General features: G+C 43.0%; 1 protein-coding gene across 6 annotated transcripts in view; it reads right to left on the reverse strand.

The window, feature by feature from the left end:
• TEAD1 (TEA domain transcription factor 1) overlaps window positions 1–20,211 on the reverse strand; it is a 414,947-nt gene that overhangs the window by 62,209 nt on the left and 332,527 nt on the right. For all 6 annotated transcript variants that reach the window (XM_086955933.1, XM_086955930.1, XM_086955929.1 and 3 more), the window contains one exon: window positions 16,830–16,954. In XM_086955933.1, the coding sequence (XP_086812059.1) occupies window positions 16,830–16,954 (125 nt within the window). The remainder of the gene's footprint in view (window positions 1–16,829; window positions 16,955–20,211) is intronic.

Here is a 20,211-nt window from a genome sequence, read left to right on the forward strand (position 1 = left end):
ATAAGTTCCTGGTAAGTGATAGCACCTACACTCAGGGACTGAAAGTCAAATAATACTAGTGGGCCTTCAGCACTGATTGTGCCACCTACTTAAGTAGCTCTTTAAAACATGTCCCAGGGGAGGCGTGGCTTGCAGCCGATCAAGATGGCCGCACTCTAGAGGAGCTCTGGGGAGTGCAGTGAAATCCCCGTAAAATCAGGCATGAATTCGTGACCAAAGTTAACCACGGGAACACCCAAGGTAACCGGAACCCGAGGGGCACCGAATGCGCCGTTTGTCTAGCTGGCAGGAGCTCCGGACAGGCCCGTGATACAGAGGCCTGCATCCTAGAGTGAGGCCGGGGTCTTGCGTGGTACCACGGCCGCCGGAAACAAGTGCGGTCAGTGAAAAGGCGAGGAGAGTGGCAGATGCCAGAGCAGCACTCGGGGGCGGGACACTTACTGCGCCTCCCAGACACCGTGGGACCCCGCTAGGATGAGAGTGCGCCGTGGAGGAGGGAGGTCAGAGAACCACGTGGGACTCGGCGGGGAAGAAATATGGGCCCCCTAATTACTGGTCCGGTGTGCACAGCTCATCTGACAGAAGTTCAAATGAAAACAGAACGCTGAAGAAAAATTTAAAGGGCACCATCAGTGCTACGGACCTGAGGGGCAATAACTGCACTGGAGAGTATGCAGCAGGAGCTCTGGACGGGCCCGACGCACAGCGGCCTACATGTCAGTGCGAAGCCAGGGACTGGCGTGGCACCGTGGCCGCTGGAGGCAAATGCGGTCGGCGAGGATGCAAAGCGTGAGGCAGGCACCTGAGCGGTATTCGGGGGCGGGACACATGTAGCGGCCCACTGACGCCGTGAGGGCCCGGTGTGGTGACCGGGCGCCACGGAGGAGCTAAGGAGAGAGAGCCTTGCGAGGCCCGGGCGGTGAAAGTACAGACCACAGGATGCTGAAGTGGCTCAACGGAACAGTAAAATGGCGGCAAGGGTGAGTGGGCACTGACATGTCAGCTGCTGACCGGGGTGGCTGAGGGCTTCTCATTACTACTAAACAGTGCCCACTATTGACTGTTACGTGCAACCCACACCACGGCCAGCATAGCTATTGATTTGAACAGCTGGGAGCCAGGGTCAGTGAATTGGGCCCCGAGCACAGGCACACTGACAGTGCCAACGAATAGCCGCGTTTCCCCTGAAGGTGGTGGCCGGGTGGCGGTGGCCAGTGGGAGACACTGCAGCGTATTGTCCTTTCTCAACAGTGACCAATTGGTGATGCGTTCAAGTCATACTGCTACCCACATTAAACACGGCGGCCCCATACCCAAGGGATTGTACTACGTTTACTAGCCACCAGGGTGGCCCCCGAGGGCTTAAAGAAGATACGCTGAGCGAAGACGATATTGCACTGCTGTAAGTGCATAAACTGCGGTCTGAGTCCTCACAGGTCAGGAAGGAACAGCGCGGCGGGAAAACCGACAGGCCACGCGTGGAGTGGGGTCCTGCATCAGGCGGCAGCGACTACCAACCGGAGCGGCACTCCACAGTCAACGATTGGGGCCAGGGGGCCCTCGCACACAACCGCAAGTCAAGTTAGACAAATACGCCTACAATAAAGACTTTCCTGCACTGCCCGAGCGCACAGGCACACCTGAACAAGAGCCTGGACAGGAGGGGGCAGCGAAAGTGACACTAGAAGATATTATGTCAGCCCTCACGAAGGTGCAGTCAACTGTGGGGACCATCTCAACTGATGTATCATTCTTACGTGCGGATTTTCAAAAAATGACAGCTTGAGTCACGGAGTTTGAGCAAGTGACAAGATTCTTGTCAAAAGACATCACCATGTTACTCAACAAGGTCAGCCGTCTAGAGGCCGAAAATAAACTCATGGCTGAAAAGCTGGACGACCAGGAAGGCCGCTCACGTCGGAACAATGTGATAATCACAGGCATACCTGAAGGGAACCGCACCATGGACCTCTATGTTGAGGAACTTATTAAATTAAGACTCCAGCCCAGAGGTCTCTCTACCTTTTTTCTGTGGAATGAGCACACAGGGTCCCCGGGGGTAAAAGCCTAAACCAGGGGCGCCCCCAGACCAGTCCTGGCCCGTATTTTTAACTTCCGCAACAGAGATGTTATATTGCAAACAGTGAGGGTGGCCCCACCACTCAGTATCCACAACTCGTTGGTGTCCTTCTTTCCGGACTATACAGCGGCAGCATCTAAACGTCGCAAAAGTTTCCTCGAAGTTAAAAAAGAACTTAGACGCAAGGAGCTTCCATACTCCATGCTGTTTCCGACAAAACTGCCAGTGGTGACGGACGGGAAGACCTGTTTTTTCGAGTCGCCGGAAGAAGCACATGACTGGCTCGAGGGTTGCAGGTGAGTCAGAGGGTCCAAGGGGACGGAAGGAGGGAAGCCACAGTGATGAGAAACGGAAGCCTCCACGGACAGCAGACAGAGTCGTGAGGAGGCCGGCACACAGCAGGCGGACGACGAGGACTGACAATTAGAATTGCTATAACGAGGAGGTAATCTGTAGCCAAAAGGTGGCTATTTGGTTGGATCACATCAACGAGGAGCATTATGACAATGGTGGAGACCTGTGCGATGTACTCTTGACCTTAGCGAGGGAATGCCCTGGAACAGAGCAATGAGACGGGACACTGAGTTCCAGCGTATCATAATTAATAGTTCGTTCCTGAGGAGGGGATAGCATGTGGAGCTCTACAGACTTCTCTTTTCCCCCATACACGCAAGTACTATTGATGGGGTTGAAGCACTCTGCTAAGTTGGGGTGGCAGATGGTTGGGGTTCCATCTGGCAGGGAGGCAGAGGGAGGAGGCAAGGGGGGATATTTTTGCTTTGTTAGTTTGTTGGGGTTTCATTTGTGCTTCCTGGGCTGCACACAGTGAGAAGTCAGATCGGACACTAACAGAGTCGTCGAGTATCGGCCCTTGTCTGCAATTAGATGTGTTACTCCAATGGCATCTGCCTAACGTAGACGGGGCCTGCTCTAAAACATATTGACAGCAACATCATGCTGAATCGTACACAGAAGCACGACTCTATGGTCTAGAAGGTCTAGGTTGGGGAGGGAGGGTGGGTAGGTGGGGAGGGTGGAATTGCTACTTTTCTATAGTGAAGGGGGTGCAGGTATGGGACGAAAGGGAAGTTCGTTTTTATCAACGATGTTCGCTCTTTGTACTATTGTTCAGCAAAGTTTTCAGGTGTGAGGCCTTATTCTTCTCTTTCCATCAATTGAGGTACACATTGTATTACGTACTTTATCACACACATATCATCCACCATGGCAGCAGAGGTTCCAGCTACCCCTGATCCCGCAGGTCATACTACAACTCAAGTTACTCCTCTGTCTATGCTTACATGGAATGTTCACGGTCTGGGGAAAAAATAAAGCTGGGTTTAGTTCTGCAGTACCTGAAACGACATCCACCAACGATGGCCCTGTTGCAGGAAACGCACCTTACTGGCGTGGCATGCAAGGCTATGGACAGATGGTGATTTAAAATGGTAGTACACTCGAAGTTCTCGTCTGGCTCAAGGGGAGTGAGTATTCTAATCAAAAAGCAATCCCTGTTGATAGTGCTTAACACAAAAACGGACGATCACGGCCGCTTTGCAGTCGTTATAGGTCAATGGGAAGCACGGTCCCTAAACATAGTCTCTGTATACTATCCCCCCATCCCTTAACGCAGTGACACTCCCAGCATTCAGTAAATTCCTGCTTGGCCTTCCAGAAGGGGAGCTGCTGATCGGGGGGGACCTCAACGCAATTATGGACAACACTTTAGATCGCCACCCAGCAAAATCAAATGCTCCTGGCGGGTCTCGTCTTGGGAGTTTCATGGAGGCAATATGGCTCACGGATGTGTGGAGATGGCACCACCCCACGACGCAGCAATTCACCTTTGACTCAGGGGCACATAACAGCTTATCCCGCATTGATTACTTTTAAGCTACAGCGAACTGCCTGCAGAACGTTGACAGCATAGAGATAAAACCCAGTGGTATCTCTGACCACTCCCAAGTGCTATTGACATAAACACACTGTCGCAAGGTTAGGCGACGCATTTATCCAATTTACCCGGGCTACTTACAGGTCCCTAAAATTAAAAAAGCGATTCTTGAAGCGGCAAAGCATTATTTTCAAGAGAATGAGGCGTCAGTTGATTCCCCAACAATTCTGTGGGAAGCATACAAAACGGTCCTTAGAGGGCAAGCCATTGCCTCGGTCACGGGGCATAGACAGGAGAAGCAGCACAAACTACATAACCTGGAGCTGGCGCTGGTAGAAGCGGAGGGTCAACACACCAGTGACCCCACGCCGACCACAACTCAGAAATTACGGCTTGCACAACAGCAGCGTAGGAAATACTTAGAAGACCTGACAAGGTCGCTTCTGACAGCTACTTAGCATAAGATTTAAGAGATTGGGGATAAAGCCGGGAAACTTCTGGCATGGCTAGACAAAAGGGAACAAAGTACCAAATGGATAGCGAGGATTGGGACGGTAGATGGGAAAATTACAACAAACCCGCAGATCATAGTCCAAACCTTAGCACATCATTTTCAGCAGGTATATACGTCGACCTCTGAGATGTCGGTAGAGGAAGCACTAACTTACAATCAGGATATTGACATGCCCGGGCTACCTCTGGAAGCGGCTCTAGCACTTGAGGCGGATCTTACGGTGGAGGAAATGCAGGGGGCGATAGGCGCAATGCAGTCCGGCAAAGCGGCAGGCCCTAATGATATCACCATCAAACTCTATAAGAAAACGGCGGGAAATGTAGCCCCCTATCTGCTACATATGTACAATGACTGTTTTAAGAAGGGAGAGTTACCATTGGATCAAATAACGGCCACAATAGTGGCAATACCCAAACCGGGCAAACCTGCAGATTAATGTACCCCATATCGCCCCATCTCACTGATTAATGCGGAGGGTAAAATCCTCGCAAAACTGATGGCGATTAGACTAATGCCGTACCTAACGACTCTGATACACCCAGACCAATCTGGCTTCATGCCGGGCAGAAGTACAGCACTAAATCTGAGATGTCTACCGGATGTGATGGCATGCGTGCCCTATCTTCAGGAGCCGGCAGTCATACTCTCCCTGGACGCGAGGATGGCGTTCGATTTGGTGGAGTGGCCATTCCTGTTTGCGATGCTTCGTCACTTAGCCTTTGGTCCTAAATTATGTACATGGGTCTGTCTGCTTTACACTAAACCTATAGCTCATGTAACGGTAAATGGGCACATATCTGACGACTTCCCTTTGACACGGGGCACCCGCCAGGGTTGTCCCTTGTCCCCACTGTTTTTCGCAGTGGTAATCGAGCCCTTGGCGGCGTGGAACCAATGATAAAGGGAATCAGATGGACAGAAGAGTGGGAAGACCGCATTTCATTATACGCAGACGACTTCCTATTATATCTGACCCTTCCCAGGCGTTCCATAATGGTCCTCCTGAATGTCTGTGAACTCTTCGGGCGGGCATCGGAATACACCATAAATTGGTCCAAATCTATACTATACGTGCTGCACGGTCCACCGCCGCAGCTCCCCCAAGACTGCCCGCTCATGATCGCAGATGGCATGTTCAAATACTTGGGGATCAATGTTACAGCCGTCTCCGCAGACTTTTATCAACATAATCTGCAGCCCCTACTGGAGCGCCTTAGACGTGACATCATACTGGGAGTGCGCTGCAGCTTACGCTGTTAGGGACGGCGGCAATCTTTAAAATGATGGTGCTTCCTTGTTTCTTGTATGTGCTGGAAAACACGCCATTCCCGGTGCACCCAAGCTATTTTAAGGCAATAGAGGCCCAGGTCTCCAACCTGCTCTGGGGACACAAGCCAGCGCGCATAGCACAGACTAAGTTAGTTCGTAGCTGGTATGATGGGGAGGGGGGTGGCGCTCCCGAATATACAGTTGTATTACTGGGCGGTACAACTGAAAATAATCAATCATGGGATACATGCCCCCCAGGAGGATCCGGCGTTTAGGACACACAGGGTGGCTTTGGGTGTGTGTAAAATACTGTCCCCCCTTTATGACAAAAAGCGCACTAAAGCCCTCATTGGACACACACAGCAGACAAATCACCCTATGGCATGATGCGCAGAAGAAATTGGGTTGGCAGGGGACTATAACCCAACTCACCTCTCTTTGGGACACGCCGCAGCTGGGTCAGCTCAGGAATAGCAAGGGTTTTGCCCAGTGGGATGCAATTGGAATCTACACAGTGGGGGACGTTTGGCGCAAGGGAAAGGTTATGACATTTGAGCACCTTCAGCAGCAGTGTGAGTTGGAGCCAACTGAACTTTTAAGGTAGACACAGATAAAACATGCTCTGGTGACAGCCTCCAGGTACTGAGGTCCAGGAAGCCTCGCCTCTGGAGGACAGACTATATGCAGAAGCGGGCTACTTTATTCACATACCGGAAGCTATTTAACAATCTCCCAGACCCCACGATAGGGCTCAGAGGGAAGTGGTCCCGCGATATAGGTGACTTGGATGACTCGGACTGACAGGAGGCACTTGCCTCCCCAAAGGAGGTGGGAATACCCTTGCGACTTAGGCTGGTACAACTCAAGATATAAGTCTACTTCACTTGACTCACCCTACCTAAAATAGGTATAACGTCACATCCATACTGTCTATGGGGATGTGGGGAGGAGGGAACTTTCTACCATACCATATGGCAATGCCCCAAGATCATGGATTACTGGGTACAAATAATGAGAACAATATCACAGGTGGGGGAGGTGTCTCTTTTGCCAGAGCTCAGAAGATGTTTGTTGAATGTCTGGGAGCCAAATGACCTTAATCACCCTATGTAGGATTTGAAATGGTTGCAAATGGGGGGGCGGAGGTATTGAAGTTAACCGCATGGTGCATAGACATGGATATTGCAATGATTACAGAACGGACGGTGTTTGTTAATCGTGGTTACCCGGGGAAATGGAACAAGATCTGGGGGGCTTGTAATGTTTTCAGGGGAAATATATGTGAAGCGCCGTGGGTTCGGGTAGGGAGGAGGTGTGGGATGGACAGGGTGTTGGACACGATCGTGGTGTACTGTATACTGTTATACTACTGTAGTGGAAATGTGTAGTGTTTGAATTGTTGATGATGTACGAGTATTGTCTGGAAGAAATGTACCTTCTTAATGCTGATTATAATAAAAAAGAGTTTTAAAAAAAAACATGTCCCAGGCCTTACATTTCAAACTGTCATTTCCAGGCCTAAAATGTCCTTATTAATACTTATAAGTCACCCTTAACATGTGCCCTAAGAGCTTCTGGGACAGGTCCATTGTATTTAAAAGGTAGGATACTTGTACTTAAGGTTTACATATCCTGTGAGTGAAACAAGCCTAAAGTTGTTTTTTACTGTGGTAAGGCCTATCTCTCCCATTGACTAACAGTGGGTTATCTTATTACAATTAATAAGTGTTAACTTTGGATTGGGAGCAAAGAGAAATATGCTGTTCAGACTTAAAATGAATTGCAATTTATATAATCCCCTTTAATGGTAAAGTCAGATTATAAGTCACAATTCTGGAATGCCATTTTTAGAAATGTGCCCTAACTATTTCTGCCTTCTGCCAGTATACCAGATCGCATGACTGTGAATGGCTCTGTTGTTGGAATTTGTGTATTCCTCTCAGACAGTGGAACAAAGGGGCTAGGTGTGGACATGATGGGCGATTCTTCCAGGATGGCTGGGGCAGAGTTGTCCCCATTTACACTTCAAAGAGTTTCCCTACATCACACATACAATGAACCTGAAACCAGCCTTGTGTCACCTCAGACTTCTTGGAATAGGGGAAAAGAAGACATTTCCAGAACCACATGTGAGGGTAGAACACAGAACCCCCAAAAACAAAGGCTAGCACCAGGTATAAATATTGGACATCCAGAGGATTGGGCCTGCGGACATTACACTAGGAAGGAACCACCTTGTTTCCCATAGGACTGTCCTGTTGCTTGAGGCCTGCCCTTTTCTCCAAAGGGCTGCTTGGTGCTTGAGGCCTGCCTTGTCCCCCAGAGGATCGTTCTGCTGCATGAGGCCTGCTCTGATCTCTGAAAAGGAAGACTGGACCAGCTCTTTTCAGTCCAGGCTACATGAGAGACTCTAAGGGTCAGGTGGCTAGCCTCCTGTTCTGAGCTAAGGGAATACAGCAAGCTCCAGAGGGCTCAAAGCAACAACCCAGTTGGCTTGCTAAAATAGACCTGCCTGGACCTGCAACAAGAACTGCCTGGGCCCTGCTATAATGAGTCTCTTATTCCCAAGAAGTGACTCTCCAGATCCTGGGCCCTTAACTTGCCTTAAAATGCACTCTTCCTAAAACAAAAGGAGAAATCTTGAAGTTTTAGGGTCTTTGCAACCGCAAATAGGTCCATTCATGCCAAGACACTCAACATCATTGACTGCACGTGTTGACCACCAATGCAGAACTCCTGTAACGCACAACCTGATCTTCATGCAACAGAGATGACCATCGGCCAAGACAGGCCTGCTGTTTGCACTACAGCAACGAACATCTATTATTCTCTCCCTGCTGCTCACAGCCTTCTCCACACTAAACAGATCTCTTTGCAGCGGACTTTGAGATGGCAGCTTTTCAGCAGAACTAACAGGGTTCCTGTATCCAACCCGCACTCCATTGTGGTCAGCCTGAGCTTATGACTTTCCTCGTTCTTGCACAACCAGATGAAAGCAGATGGTACTTTATGCTTTTAGGCATTATACTTACCATAAACTTTAAAATGGCATATCTCCATTTCTACTGATTGGATGTTTCTTGTTCATGTATAAGTTTATTTATTGAACTATACTCTACTTTTCTGAATTTGTTTGGGATTTTTCTTGTGCTGTGTTTTCAATGTATTATTGTTTGTATGCTGCATAAACACTTTGCACATTGCTGCTGAGTTAAGCCTGATAGTTTTTACGTCAAGCTACCATATATGCATGAACTTTGCAGTGAAGAACCCAAAGTGGATGACTTATTTTTCTTGGAAAGTTTTGTGCAGATTCATTTAACAGTATACATGTTGAAAATGTTGTAAATTAACTGCTGCACTACACTACGTGCTCTTAGGATGGGTAAACAATATTGCATTGAAAGCTATATTGTAAATAAGGTAAAATAATTGAAGTGTTTTGCAACACTGAAAGATTAAACATGTCAAATATTACCAGGCAACATGAGACATCTGTGTACTTAAACAAATGAAAATAGATTGGCATTGGCATGAGGCACTACCGTGTATTTAGTAACTAAACAAAATTAGACCTCCTTTATTTCAAAGAACAAATTACTTCCTTGTAATGGTAGTCCATATGTTCTATTCTCTATAGTGACAGAATCGAAATAAATCTAAGGGGCACTCGCGGCTCACAACAGGATCGCAACGGGGGCCAGGATCGCACAGGGTACGGCAAACAAGGGGCAAACAAGTTGCCCTGTAAGAGTAAGAGTTCAACTTTTTGCACTAACTTGGCAACAACTCGGCCCGCAGATAAAATTGCCCGGCCGCCACTTCCCGCCGCTGCTGGTGGACCATCCGCCACTCCTCCCGCTGGAGGACTGTCCAGGGCTTCAACACTACACTCAGCCGCACCCAGCCACCACTCGTGGTACCTGCAGAAGTGGGCTCACGGGCTCAAGCTGAATCTGATCTGGGTGTACTGGTACTCCACCGGTCCCAAAACTAAAATGCGAAGGCTCGCGGCTCCCACAGCCGCAGTTCCCCACTGCTGCCGCTGCAAACCGCAGCAGATCGCCGCCACTCGCTTCCAGCTCGCGTCTGCTCCGACCTCCGACAACGAAACTCCGACTCCAGTAGGTGGCGCTGTATCAATTCCTGGACTCTGCTCACAGATTGGCAAAGTAGGATATATTAAGTTGGAACAATTGTTGATATATAAAAAATGCTTGCCCAATTGTTTGATGAACTGCATAACTTGATCAACTTAATGAGAATAATTTAAGTTTCAAATCATTTACTCTGATTCAGCGTTTAGGGACTGACAAATGTCTATCATCTGGACCCAATTTAATATCTAACCATTCCATTCACGCTAGGTGAGTTTAAACCAATCATGCCAACTTGTTCATCTCATTTATCCTCTTTCTTGGTGATGAATCTTAATATAGTTAATTAGGGATTGGCAAACAATATCAGCATTTCTAAAGGTATCACCATAGAATATTCATTTCATATAACTAAATCAATGACACTAATAATGTCAAATTATTTTTTGTAAGTCATGATGCTTTATCTAAATAACTGTGATTGCTCATCAAGTACAATACAGCTCGAATCATAGGTCATCACATAACAGAAACATTAGCAAATTAAACATCAATTGTACATCTCAAATGTCAGCACGATTAGTGAGTGGATAGGCGTAGAGACAAAAGAAATAAAAACATTTGCAAATAGATTTATGCAAACTCAGAATATCATACTAACCAAATAACGCAAGGTTTCTAGAAATCTGGAAAGCTACCCCTCACCACTACATGAGTTTCTGGTCAGTTGAGACCTAGAGTTCTGAGAAGAAGACTGAACATTCTCACAGAGACCTATGCTGCTTTATTACTGCTGCTGATTGATGTGGCCCTGTTGATATTTACCATTACATGTTACAAGCTATTACATGCTACAGTAGGTGAAAAAAAAAAATGTTGTCTGTCCTCCTGTGTGGCGGGAGGGGGCTGAGCAATCTTTGACGAGCGGTAGTCCCTTGTAGGAGCTGCAAGCATTTCTGTGTGCCTATAAAGTGCTGCAAGGTGTTTTTCCTCGTGGCAGGAACAACGTTAAGCACAACTGAGAGCCTTGAGCCTTGAGTTGTTCTCCTGTGCGGTGGGAGCAGTGAGTGGCTCTTTTAAGCGGCAGGAGCTGCAGGATCCGTGAGTTGCCTTCCAGTGTCTTTTGTGTATCTTTGCACCTCCCTGTGTCTCCCTATGCCTCCCTGTGAGCTGTGGCTGTGGTTAAGAAGGACTGTTCAGAGCCCAGGACTGGTTGGAGCCTTGGAATCTAGGAGGTGTCGGAAGGGACGGGTAGGGAACTGTTTATAGATGTGTGCTTGGAGACGCCTAGAAATTCAGCCCTGGGGACTGCTGGGTACCCCGTTTGACCAGTTTTGATCAGTGTATGTCTGTCCAGGACTACTGGATTATTATTGGGATACCAGTTTTGTTACCATAGTAACCATAGTAGTGTTCTTAGTGTATGTCCGGTGTTGCATGAGCGGCGCATCGGCTCATTCGCAAATAGGAGCTACATATTTCTGGTGTACCGGTATCCTGGCCAAGGGTCTGTGGCTGTGACGATCAAGTAATGACTGCAAAGAAACTGCGCTCGGGTAGAGTGATATATACAAGACCGTGTAAAAAAACCTAAAGCTAATCCCTTAAGAAACAACTCATTACAAATAAATATTGTAAAATTTTTTAATTCTATCACTTCTTTTTTCCCTAAAAAGGATATAAGTTTAATTGCAGCAGGGGTGGGGGAACTTACTCCAGAAGTACCTGGTGAGTCTAAAGCAGCTCCTGGAAACTTACCTCCAGAAGTATCCACCAATCTCAATCACTTAAATACTCTGTTAATTGTAAACGCATATCTTACTCCAGATGCTTCCCATGCTCACCTATTAAAAGATCTATTTGTTTTTATTTCTTCTATTCAGGATAGGGAAGATTGTAAGTCTTTAATGCTAGTAGGTGATATGAATGCTAAAGTCTCTTCACACAGCATAAGGGTATTTTCTAACATCGAAAGAAATGAAGCCCTAAATATCCCCACTGCCCATTTTCTGAATAAAAGCAGGACAGACAAAAGAGGTACCTTATTACTCGAAGGCCTAAGAAGTTTAGATCTTATAATAGCTAATGAAAGGGTAGAAAATGATATTCCTGCAAACTACACTCATAAGGCCCCAACAGGGAATTCTATTGTAGACTAATTGTCTCCTCTGAGTTTTTTTGTAATCTCATAAGTATGGAAGTTTTGGGATCAGTGTTTAGCAATCATATGTTGATCTGTTTTAAATTTAATTATACTTGTGCTAAGGTAGGTTCATGGAATTTTAAAGGAAGTAATGTAGGGTTTAATGTAAATAATGGTAGAATCCACTGCAACACTCAAGCGACAGTCATAATAAAAGCAAACTTAACAGCTCTTATAAAAGATCAACACCATTTAGTTTTGCATGAATATGATTCGCTTCAAACTGATCTTTTGGAAGTTTTTTCCTGTAATATTAGTTCTTTGGCAGCATCATGTAAATCATCGTGTACTCCATCTAAACAGAAATCTTATTTTAATCCACTGCTCATCTTAAATAGGGAAATTAACAAATTGGTGAGGGCCCAGTTCTTGAACTTTTCTAATGAACGTAGTAATTTAATCAATTTATTGAAAAGAAAAAGACATAGGAAAAAACGCTCTCCGAAGCAATTAAAGGAAGATGGTGCATGGGTGCAGTTAAAAGAGGCAGCCTCCAAAAACAACTCTAAAAATGTTGGGGAAGTAATTGCAGACTGCTGCGTTACAAGAGTAAAATCTCTTCCCATTCCTGTTAAAGAAGTGGATTGGAAAATCCACTTGGTAGGATTATACGCAGCAAATATTACCTCCCCTAGTTTTTTCCCTGCTGCACTTGAACCTGTGGAAACACACTTATCCAACTATGTACACTCTGTGAGTGACAGTCGGATTTATTAAAAAAATGAGACCCTCAGGAGCAATGGGCCCGGACGAAATACCGTTGACGGTAATCAAAAAGGAATCACTTCTGTGGGCTACGTTTTTGGTTCCTCTGTTTAACTTTTGCAATTCTCTGGGAAAGATATTGCCATCGTGGTCTGGTAGCACTTTAATCCCGTTACATAAAAAGGGCCTTAGATCTTATCCAGGCAACTATAGGCCAATAGCTTTACTAGATGCAGTGGGAAAAATATTTGCACAAAGTATTTTTGACCATCTCACGGAATGGGTCATGGAGAATAAGGTTCTCCCTATAGAACAAGCAGGTTTTAGAAAAAATAATTCGACATTGGATAATATCACCATGCTGAAATTAATAGAAGAGAAATATACGCTATCTCGTAGATCTAATGCTTACATGGCCTTCATAGATTTTTTCATCTGCCTTTGATAAGGTAGACCGGCCGCTCCTTTGGAGGAAACTACGAAATATGGGTTTGCCTACTCCCCCGCTGTCCCTAATCATTGCATTACATTCTCAAACTTGGTGTCAGGTTTTAATGGGAGGAAACCAAGGATTAACATCTGTAATTCCAATAGAAAAGGCCTGAAACAAGGTTGTTTGTTAGCCCCTCTACTATTTTCATTATTTTTAGCAGATTTACCAGACTGTCTCTCTGAGCGAGAGGGCGATGCCCCAAAGATAGGTAGCCGTCCTTTCGCATGTCTCCTTTATGCAGACGATATAGTCGTGATGGATCTTACTACAATAGGGCTAAACAAAAAGTTGTCATCATTGCAGAATTATACGGCGGTCCATTTCTTAAAGATCAATGTTTCCAAGAGTAAAAAGTTAATCTCGAAAAGTGATAGAAGCAGAAAATTATGTAAATGTAATTGGCACATTGGTCTTGAAAAGTTGGAGGTGGTTGATTCATATGTATATCTAGGGAAAATAATCGCAAGCAATAGGAAGAATAAATCCCATATCGAACACAGCACCAGTAAAGCTATGTCTTACGCTAATGGTCTGCGCATGTTTTACAGAACAATGGGAAGAAGGCATTTTTTACATCTACTGACGGTGCTGAAAGCAAAAATTCCATCGACCTTACTATATGCTATTGAATCAATCCCTGTAAAGGAGTGGAGTTTTTTAGAGAAGATAAAAGGCCAGATTTTATGTAAACTGTGTAACTTTAATACGCTAGTTCCTTCAGCTGCTATCAGATTGGAATTTGGGCAAATAAGCACTCATATTCAAGGTATTTCCAGAGTCTTACGTTGGGGATACCAGTTAAAAAATAGTGAATCTGATTCCCTAAGAGGTTTTATGTGTAAGGAAATTTTCGGTGGTATGGGGGAAAATATTCTTTAGGACGAGATTTCTCTTTGGCTTTAAACATTTTCTGTGTTAAGGAAGAATCTGTGATTTCACTCTATCAGAATTTAAATCCTTCGTAAAAAACTCAAGTGGGAGGATCAGCTTTAATAGAGATATTGAGTTGTGTAGTTCTAAAGAGAGATTAAAGATAATAGCAAGGACTACTTTCCCAAAACTGCCTCAAAAATATTTAGCCTGGAACTTAGATCATGGAACAAGACGCTGGTTCTCCTTATTTATATTCGATCTCCTTCCGCTAAATGATTTAACAGCATCCTGGTCCCAGAATTCAAAAAATGGAAAAAATTGCAACTTCTGTGAACTGAATATCCAGAACTTGGACCATATTTTGTTCGTTTGTCCGGCACTGACCTTTTATCGTCAGTGCTTAGACCGATGTTTTTACAAAATGGTGTTAAGGACGTAGCTTCAGCTTGCAATTTTCTTCTTAATCCCAAAAATGCAGCTGTGTGTGTAAAATTGTGTAATTTCTTTAATGAATTCATGTACACATTTTAACTGTATATTTTCCAGTGGGATTTAATTTCTGATCTGCTGACCTTCGTTTTAGTTATTTTAATGTCTCTTGACTAGAAATGTATGTTGCACTATTTGGCCCTCTTTTTAAGGGCTGTTGCTTATTTATCTTTTTATCCCAAATTGTAAATCTACACATGATTAGGCTGCTTCTATTTGTTATTTGCATAGTTCAGGATAGGCCCTGTTCTCTCATAATTGGCTGCTAATTCCAAACTCTGCTTCAAGTAAGAGTGTAAAACGTTGTCTCAGTCGCTTTCTAATTGCTATTTGCACAATTCTGGATGTGCCCCATCTCCTCATGGTTGGCTGCTAAATTCCAAACTTTTATTCCTTGAAATTGTTCTATGTTGAAATGTTTTACTGTCTTGTTTCCGCTGTATTATCACATGGTTTTATTGCACTTTATGTATTAACTGATGTGTAATTTTTAAGTGGACCTCATTGGAGTTCCAAAAACTTTAATAAAATTGAATTGAATTGAATTGATTAAATATGCTCTTTAAAGTCTAACTCCATGTGAACATTACTGGCAGTCACATGGCCAGAATTAAGTCTCATAGACAATATCTACCCTCAGTTGGCTGGGTATAATGTTTATCAAGTAAATGATCAATTCTTCTGATTTAATTAAAAATACATTTTATTATAAAACAATACAATATTAAAGTATTAAAAAGACTTTAACCAAACTAATAACAACCTACATAACAACAAACATTTTACAATGAAGTTATGTTATCCATTTTTTTAAATAAACTTTTACCTTCTTTCTGTTTTTTCCTACAGTAAGATCTCCACCTTAGACACAAAGGCACACATGCATCAAGCACTTTTGCATTCGCAAACGGTGCGATTCCTTAAAATCGTCCGTTTGCGAATGCAAAAGTGCTTTTTGGGTGCATGAAGCATTTTTGAGTAATTCGGTATTTTTACCGAATTCCAAAAATGCGATTGCTTTTAAGGAATTGCAAATTTGCGATTCCTTAAAAGCAATGCATCATTAAAAAAAAAATGGCGATTATTCAAATTGGAAGTGCAAATTACCACGAGGTTCAACCTCGTGGTAATTTGCGAAATTGTTTAAAAATGCTTGAAAATGCATTTTTTAAACTGTCCAGTTACAGACACACATGTCCTTAGGACATGTGTGTGTGAAACATGCACTTTCAATTGCATTTCAGGGGTGCAGGGGGGGTCCTTTGGACCCCCCCTGCACCCATGAAATTTCCTAAGTGCCACTCGCAATTTGCTACTGCCTTCCAATTGACTACATTGATTCCTATGGGCCTCTAGGCCCATAGGATTCAATGTAATGCCATTCCTTAATTGCACTTCTTTTAGGATTTCTTGATGCATAGCATTTTGCATTTCCTAAATAGCGATTCCTTAATTTTCGCTATTTAAGAAATGCAAAATCCTAGATTGATGCATGTGGGGGAAAGAGTGCCAAAAACCCAGAAAAGTTGTAATAGTAGCATTACAGTCATAAACTTAATTGGAAAATGCTCCGTTCCACCGTTTGAGGGGATGGAAACTCCTAAGTCTACACCTAGGTATAAATCTCCACTTGGAAATGGTGAAAAACTAAAAAGAAAAGATCTACAACTAGGTGTAAGGGTAAATATACATACCGATGGAGCTACTCATTTAAATGTACCTTTGTGAATCATCTGCGATATGAGGATGCAAGTTGTTTAGGACAAAGTGCCTTAAGGAAGCAATCATCAATTGTGAGGCTATGACAATGATGCATGAAATGTAACGGTGATAGAATGAGGAATATGCCATTTTAGAGGACAAATCCTATGACAAAGAGATAGCTTTTAACCTGTAACCTGAAAGTGCTGAGTATAGCTGTCTATGAATAGGGGATGGTAGAAATATTCTGAGATGATCATATGGAAAGATATAATACAGGTAAAACCATGGATTATCCTTTAAGACAAAACCTTGGATCAGCAAATTTAGTAATTGCTTTCATATGTCGTTATGGTTGTCTGCAAGCCACAACACTAATTCTGTTCAATTTATAGAAAATTCTCTTTCCTGCATATACTTTCACATTTCAATAGGACAAGCAAAGCAAACTGTATTTAAAGCATTCATTAAAACACATATATAAGTAAATGGGTCAGATCAAAAAACTTACTGAGTCTGGATCTCGCTGTTGCTCTAGAAAAGCAGAGAATTCAACTAGTCTGAGTTTTGTAGTCCCAATGGAGCGGCCCTGCCATGCAGGAACTGATGGTGTTTGTGCTGTTGCAGGTTCAAACCCTGAAATAGAAATTGTCACTATATATTTCTGTATATCACGCTGATCACTTATATTATTATCAACTGCATTCCTTTAACATCAGAATTCCCAAAAGAGTGGCATTTCAAGTGTTTGGCCTTACATGTTCAAGCCCTAAAAGATAAATTATCAACATATTTTTATAGTTCACTGTTGATCATCAATGATATGTCCAACTTTACTCCTTCAAATATAAGACCATTTAAGAGTACAGTTTTATAACTGAAAATGTCATATTTACTTGTGCTTTAGTTTCTAATTTATTAACACACTGAATGATCAGGACTCGGACATTTGAACTATGTCCTTTACCAAATAAATTATTTCGCTCCTGATGTATAATGTGTTTTAAAAAACGCATCTGTTGTGTTTGTACAGATTTTCAGGCACTTTCAGAAGCTCAATGCAGTGGAGGTTGGTAGGAGTAGTAGAACGGTTAAAAATGAAACCTCCAGAATATCACTCTACCATGCTCATAATGAGAGCCTATAAAACTCACTGCAGCAAATTACAAAATACTGTCATATAGCTTTGTAATAATGAATACTTTGATGCAGTACCCTTTAGTAATGAAGGATTAATAACAATATGTTTTGTCATTAACCATACTTATGTAACATAGAACTGGTCACATGGGCAAGCAATGGCCTTGAATGCATTAATCATCAGTCTTCAGGTGAAGGGTGGATTTTCAGGTTTCCTGAATCCTCACAAGACAATTACAAATTCTGGGAGCATTGTACTAGAAAGTCTGGTTGCCCTTTTTATATCTTTCAATTTTAATTATTCTGATATAAATCTCGAAGTTTTATTTGATCCACTGTAGTTCAGCATTTTTGTCTATGGAAGGTGGAATGTGTCTGGTGAGGTAACCATTTTAAAGCTTATTCTAGTTTGGAGTGGAAGCAATTGGAGGTTTTAGAAAATGGTGTGTTGTGAGATGATCTAATTTTCTGACACCTTTTGTTAAGCCATTCAGAATGAATTCCTGGTATGATTGTATCTATATGCAGCAAATCGAACCAACTCATACCTTTAAACATGAAATTGGAAAGACTGACACTGTAGCTCTGGAAAATATGTGCCAGGCTTGTGAGAAACAGCTGTATGTTATTCTGGGCTGGGCAAACAGATTTGTAGAGTCTCAGAGCTGTCTATATGCAGCACTGCTGCACAAAGTTTCTAAAATAATTGTGTGTGGATTGGTTACAAAAGAACACATAACACAATAGGTTTGCAGTGAGTGAAGGCAGTGATACAGAGACTTAATTCATTGCTACATTACCTTATCAAAATCCCCATCCTAGGCTCAATTTCATATATTTTTTTAATAAACTTTTTATTGATCAAAAACATAAAACAACAGTACAGCAATGCATTAAGGTCATGATATGCATATCGACGTTGTGAGCTGGTCAACATTCAATCAATAACATCACATTTCCCCATTTTGAGATGGACTGTCGATATCGAAAACATTATCGGGTTTCATTCTTTCGCGTCGCAATTAAATTTTTGGAGACAGACATATATCTCTCCTGTATTTATTACACCTACCCCACTTGCGGTCCCACTTTTTAGGGCATCCCCTGTACTTGAAGAAATCTTTTTGTCAATCATGGCTCTATCCATGTCAACTGACCAGTCACGAACATTGGGAACGACACCCACCCCCCATTTCTGTGTGATGCTATCAATTTCATCTTTTAACGCTTAGACACTATTGCAAACCCAGTATATGTCAGGTTCCTATTTGAAAAATGCCATGTGGCACAACATCTACTATACTACAAGAACGGGTCTGGCCCATATTTATTTATTCATAAAGTTTTATATAGCGCGAACAGCTGGTCATTTTCCAGATTGTCCTTGTAGAGGGGAACATCTTTCTGCATAGTTTTATTTTTATGGGTCACATATTCAATTAAGTGAAATGAATATAAACGAAAAGCAAAAGACATTCTGAATTCTGCATCCAACACTGTGTTATTCAGAGCCGTTTGACTTTGTAATTAAATTTCAATGGGGGCAATGTCAAAGTAGCCCTTATAAGGTACAGCTAGAAAATACTGCATTCTGAGAGGCAGAAAGTAAACGTATGTATGGTTACTCGCAAACTTTCATTGGAAATTTTGTAAGACTCTCTGGCATGTTTACATCTCAAGATATTAAAATCTGTCATGTTTCAGTGTGTTATGAATGTGAACATGAAGAGTTGCTGCAATGCATAGTTCAATAGATTATCAAAAATAGAATTATTAGGTACGGCAAAGTTTAGGATTCTCTCAAAAATGATAACTACCAGTCATAAGTCAAGAGTGCAACCCCAGTAAGAATTTTTTTTTTAAAATCTGGTCCATTTCACAAACTGTAAAGTATCAGGAGGGGGGTTTGAAAGAGCCTAATATTTTTGATGGTGGTTTTATCATCTGATGTGAGGCCCACACATATTTCAAGTCAGAGCCAAAGTTCCATATAGCCCAAATCATTTCAGTGGGCTTGACCATATGCTAGCATAGCATTGAAACATGCAATACAGAAATATTTTCAGATACCAGACCCCTACATAATACAGAACCATTCCATACCATACTCCTTGACATGCTGAAAGAAGACACAGCAGAATTTCCCCTGCTGAACAGACAGGGCCTGGGTAGAAGGGTTATGTATTTAAAAAAGTGAATTTTGAAGCACAGGGCTTAGTGACTCTAACCAGCAGCTGCAGTCTGGCACCGTTGAAAGTGCCAATTTATCTGTGCCATAGTCCACATTCTTCTATTTTCATTACTAAGCTTTTGTTCTTTTTTGTCTTCTTTGGGTTCTATCAACTCCCGGATCTGGGAGTGCTTTGACCTTGATTTGGTTCACCACTTGTCAGGAACATGGAGATTTCTGTTATTTTCTTGGTGCGTCCTTTGCGTGGCCAAGTCCCAAACTTTAGAGACAATACTGCTCTCAGTCATTAAGAGTAAGATACTTCAACGTAGGACTAAAAGCATTTACTTACTAAAAGAATTTTCAACCTGCTCACTTTTATCTATTTTTTAAGTTTTATTTCTGACAGCTAATTTAAAATACAGAGACCCAGGTTCCACTTTAAGTCTTATATTGTGTAACATCTTACATGGCTGGCTGTTGATTTTGTCAAATAAAAGAAATCACGTATTTAATCTGTACTTTGCGGCTAGGCCCCATTAGAGAACAGTTTTGAGTTTCTCTTGCATTTGTGGTAATTAGG

The sequence above is a fragment of the Lissotriton vulgaris genome, chromosome 2_1 (genome assembly GCF_964263255.1).
Source record: "Lissotriton vulgaris chromosome 2_1, aLisVul1.2, whole genome shotgun sequence".
Lineage (NCBI taxonomy): Eukaryota > Metazoa > Chordata > Amphibia > Caudata > Salamandridae > Lissotriton > Lissotriton vulgaris.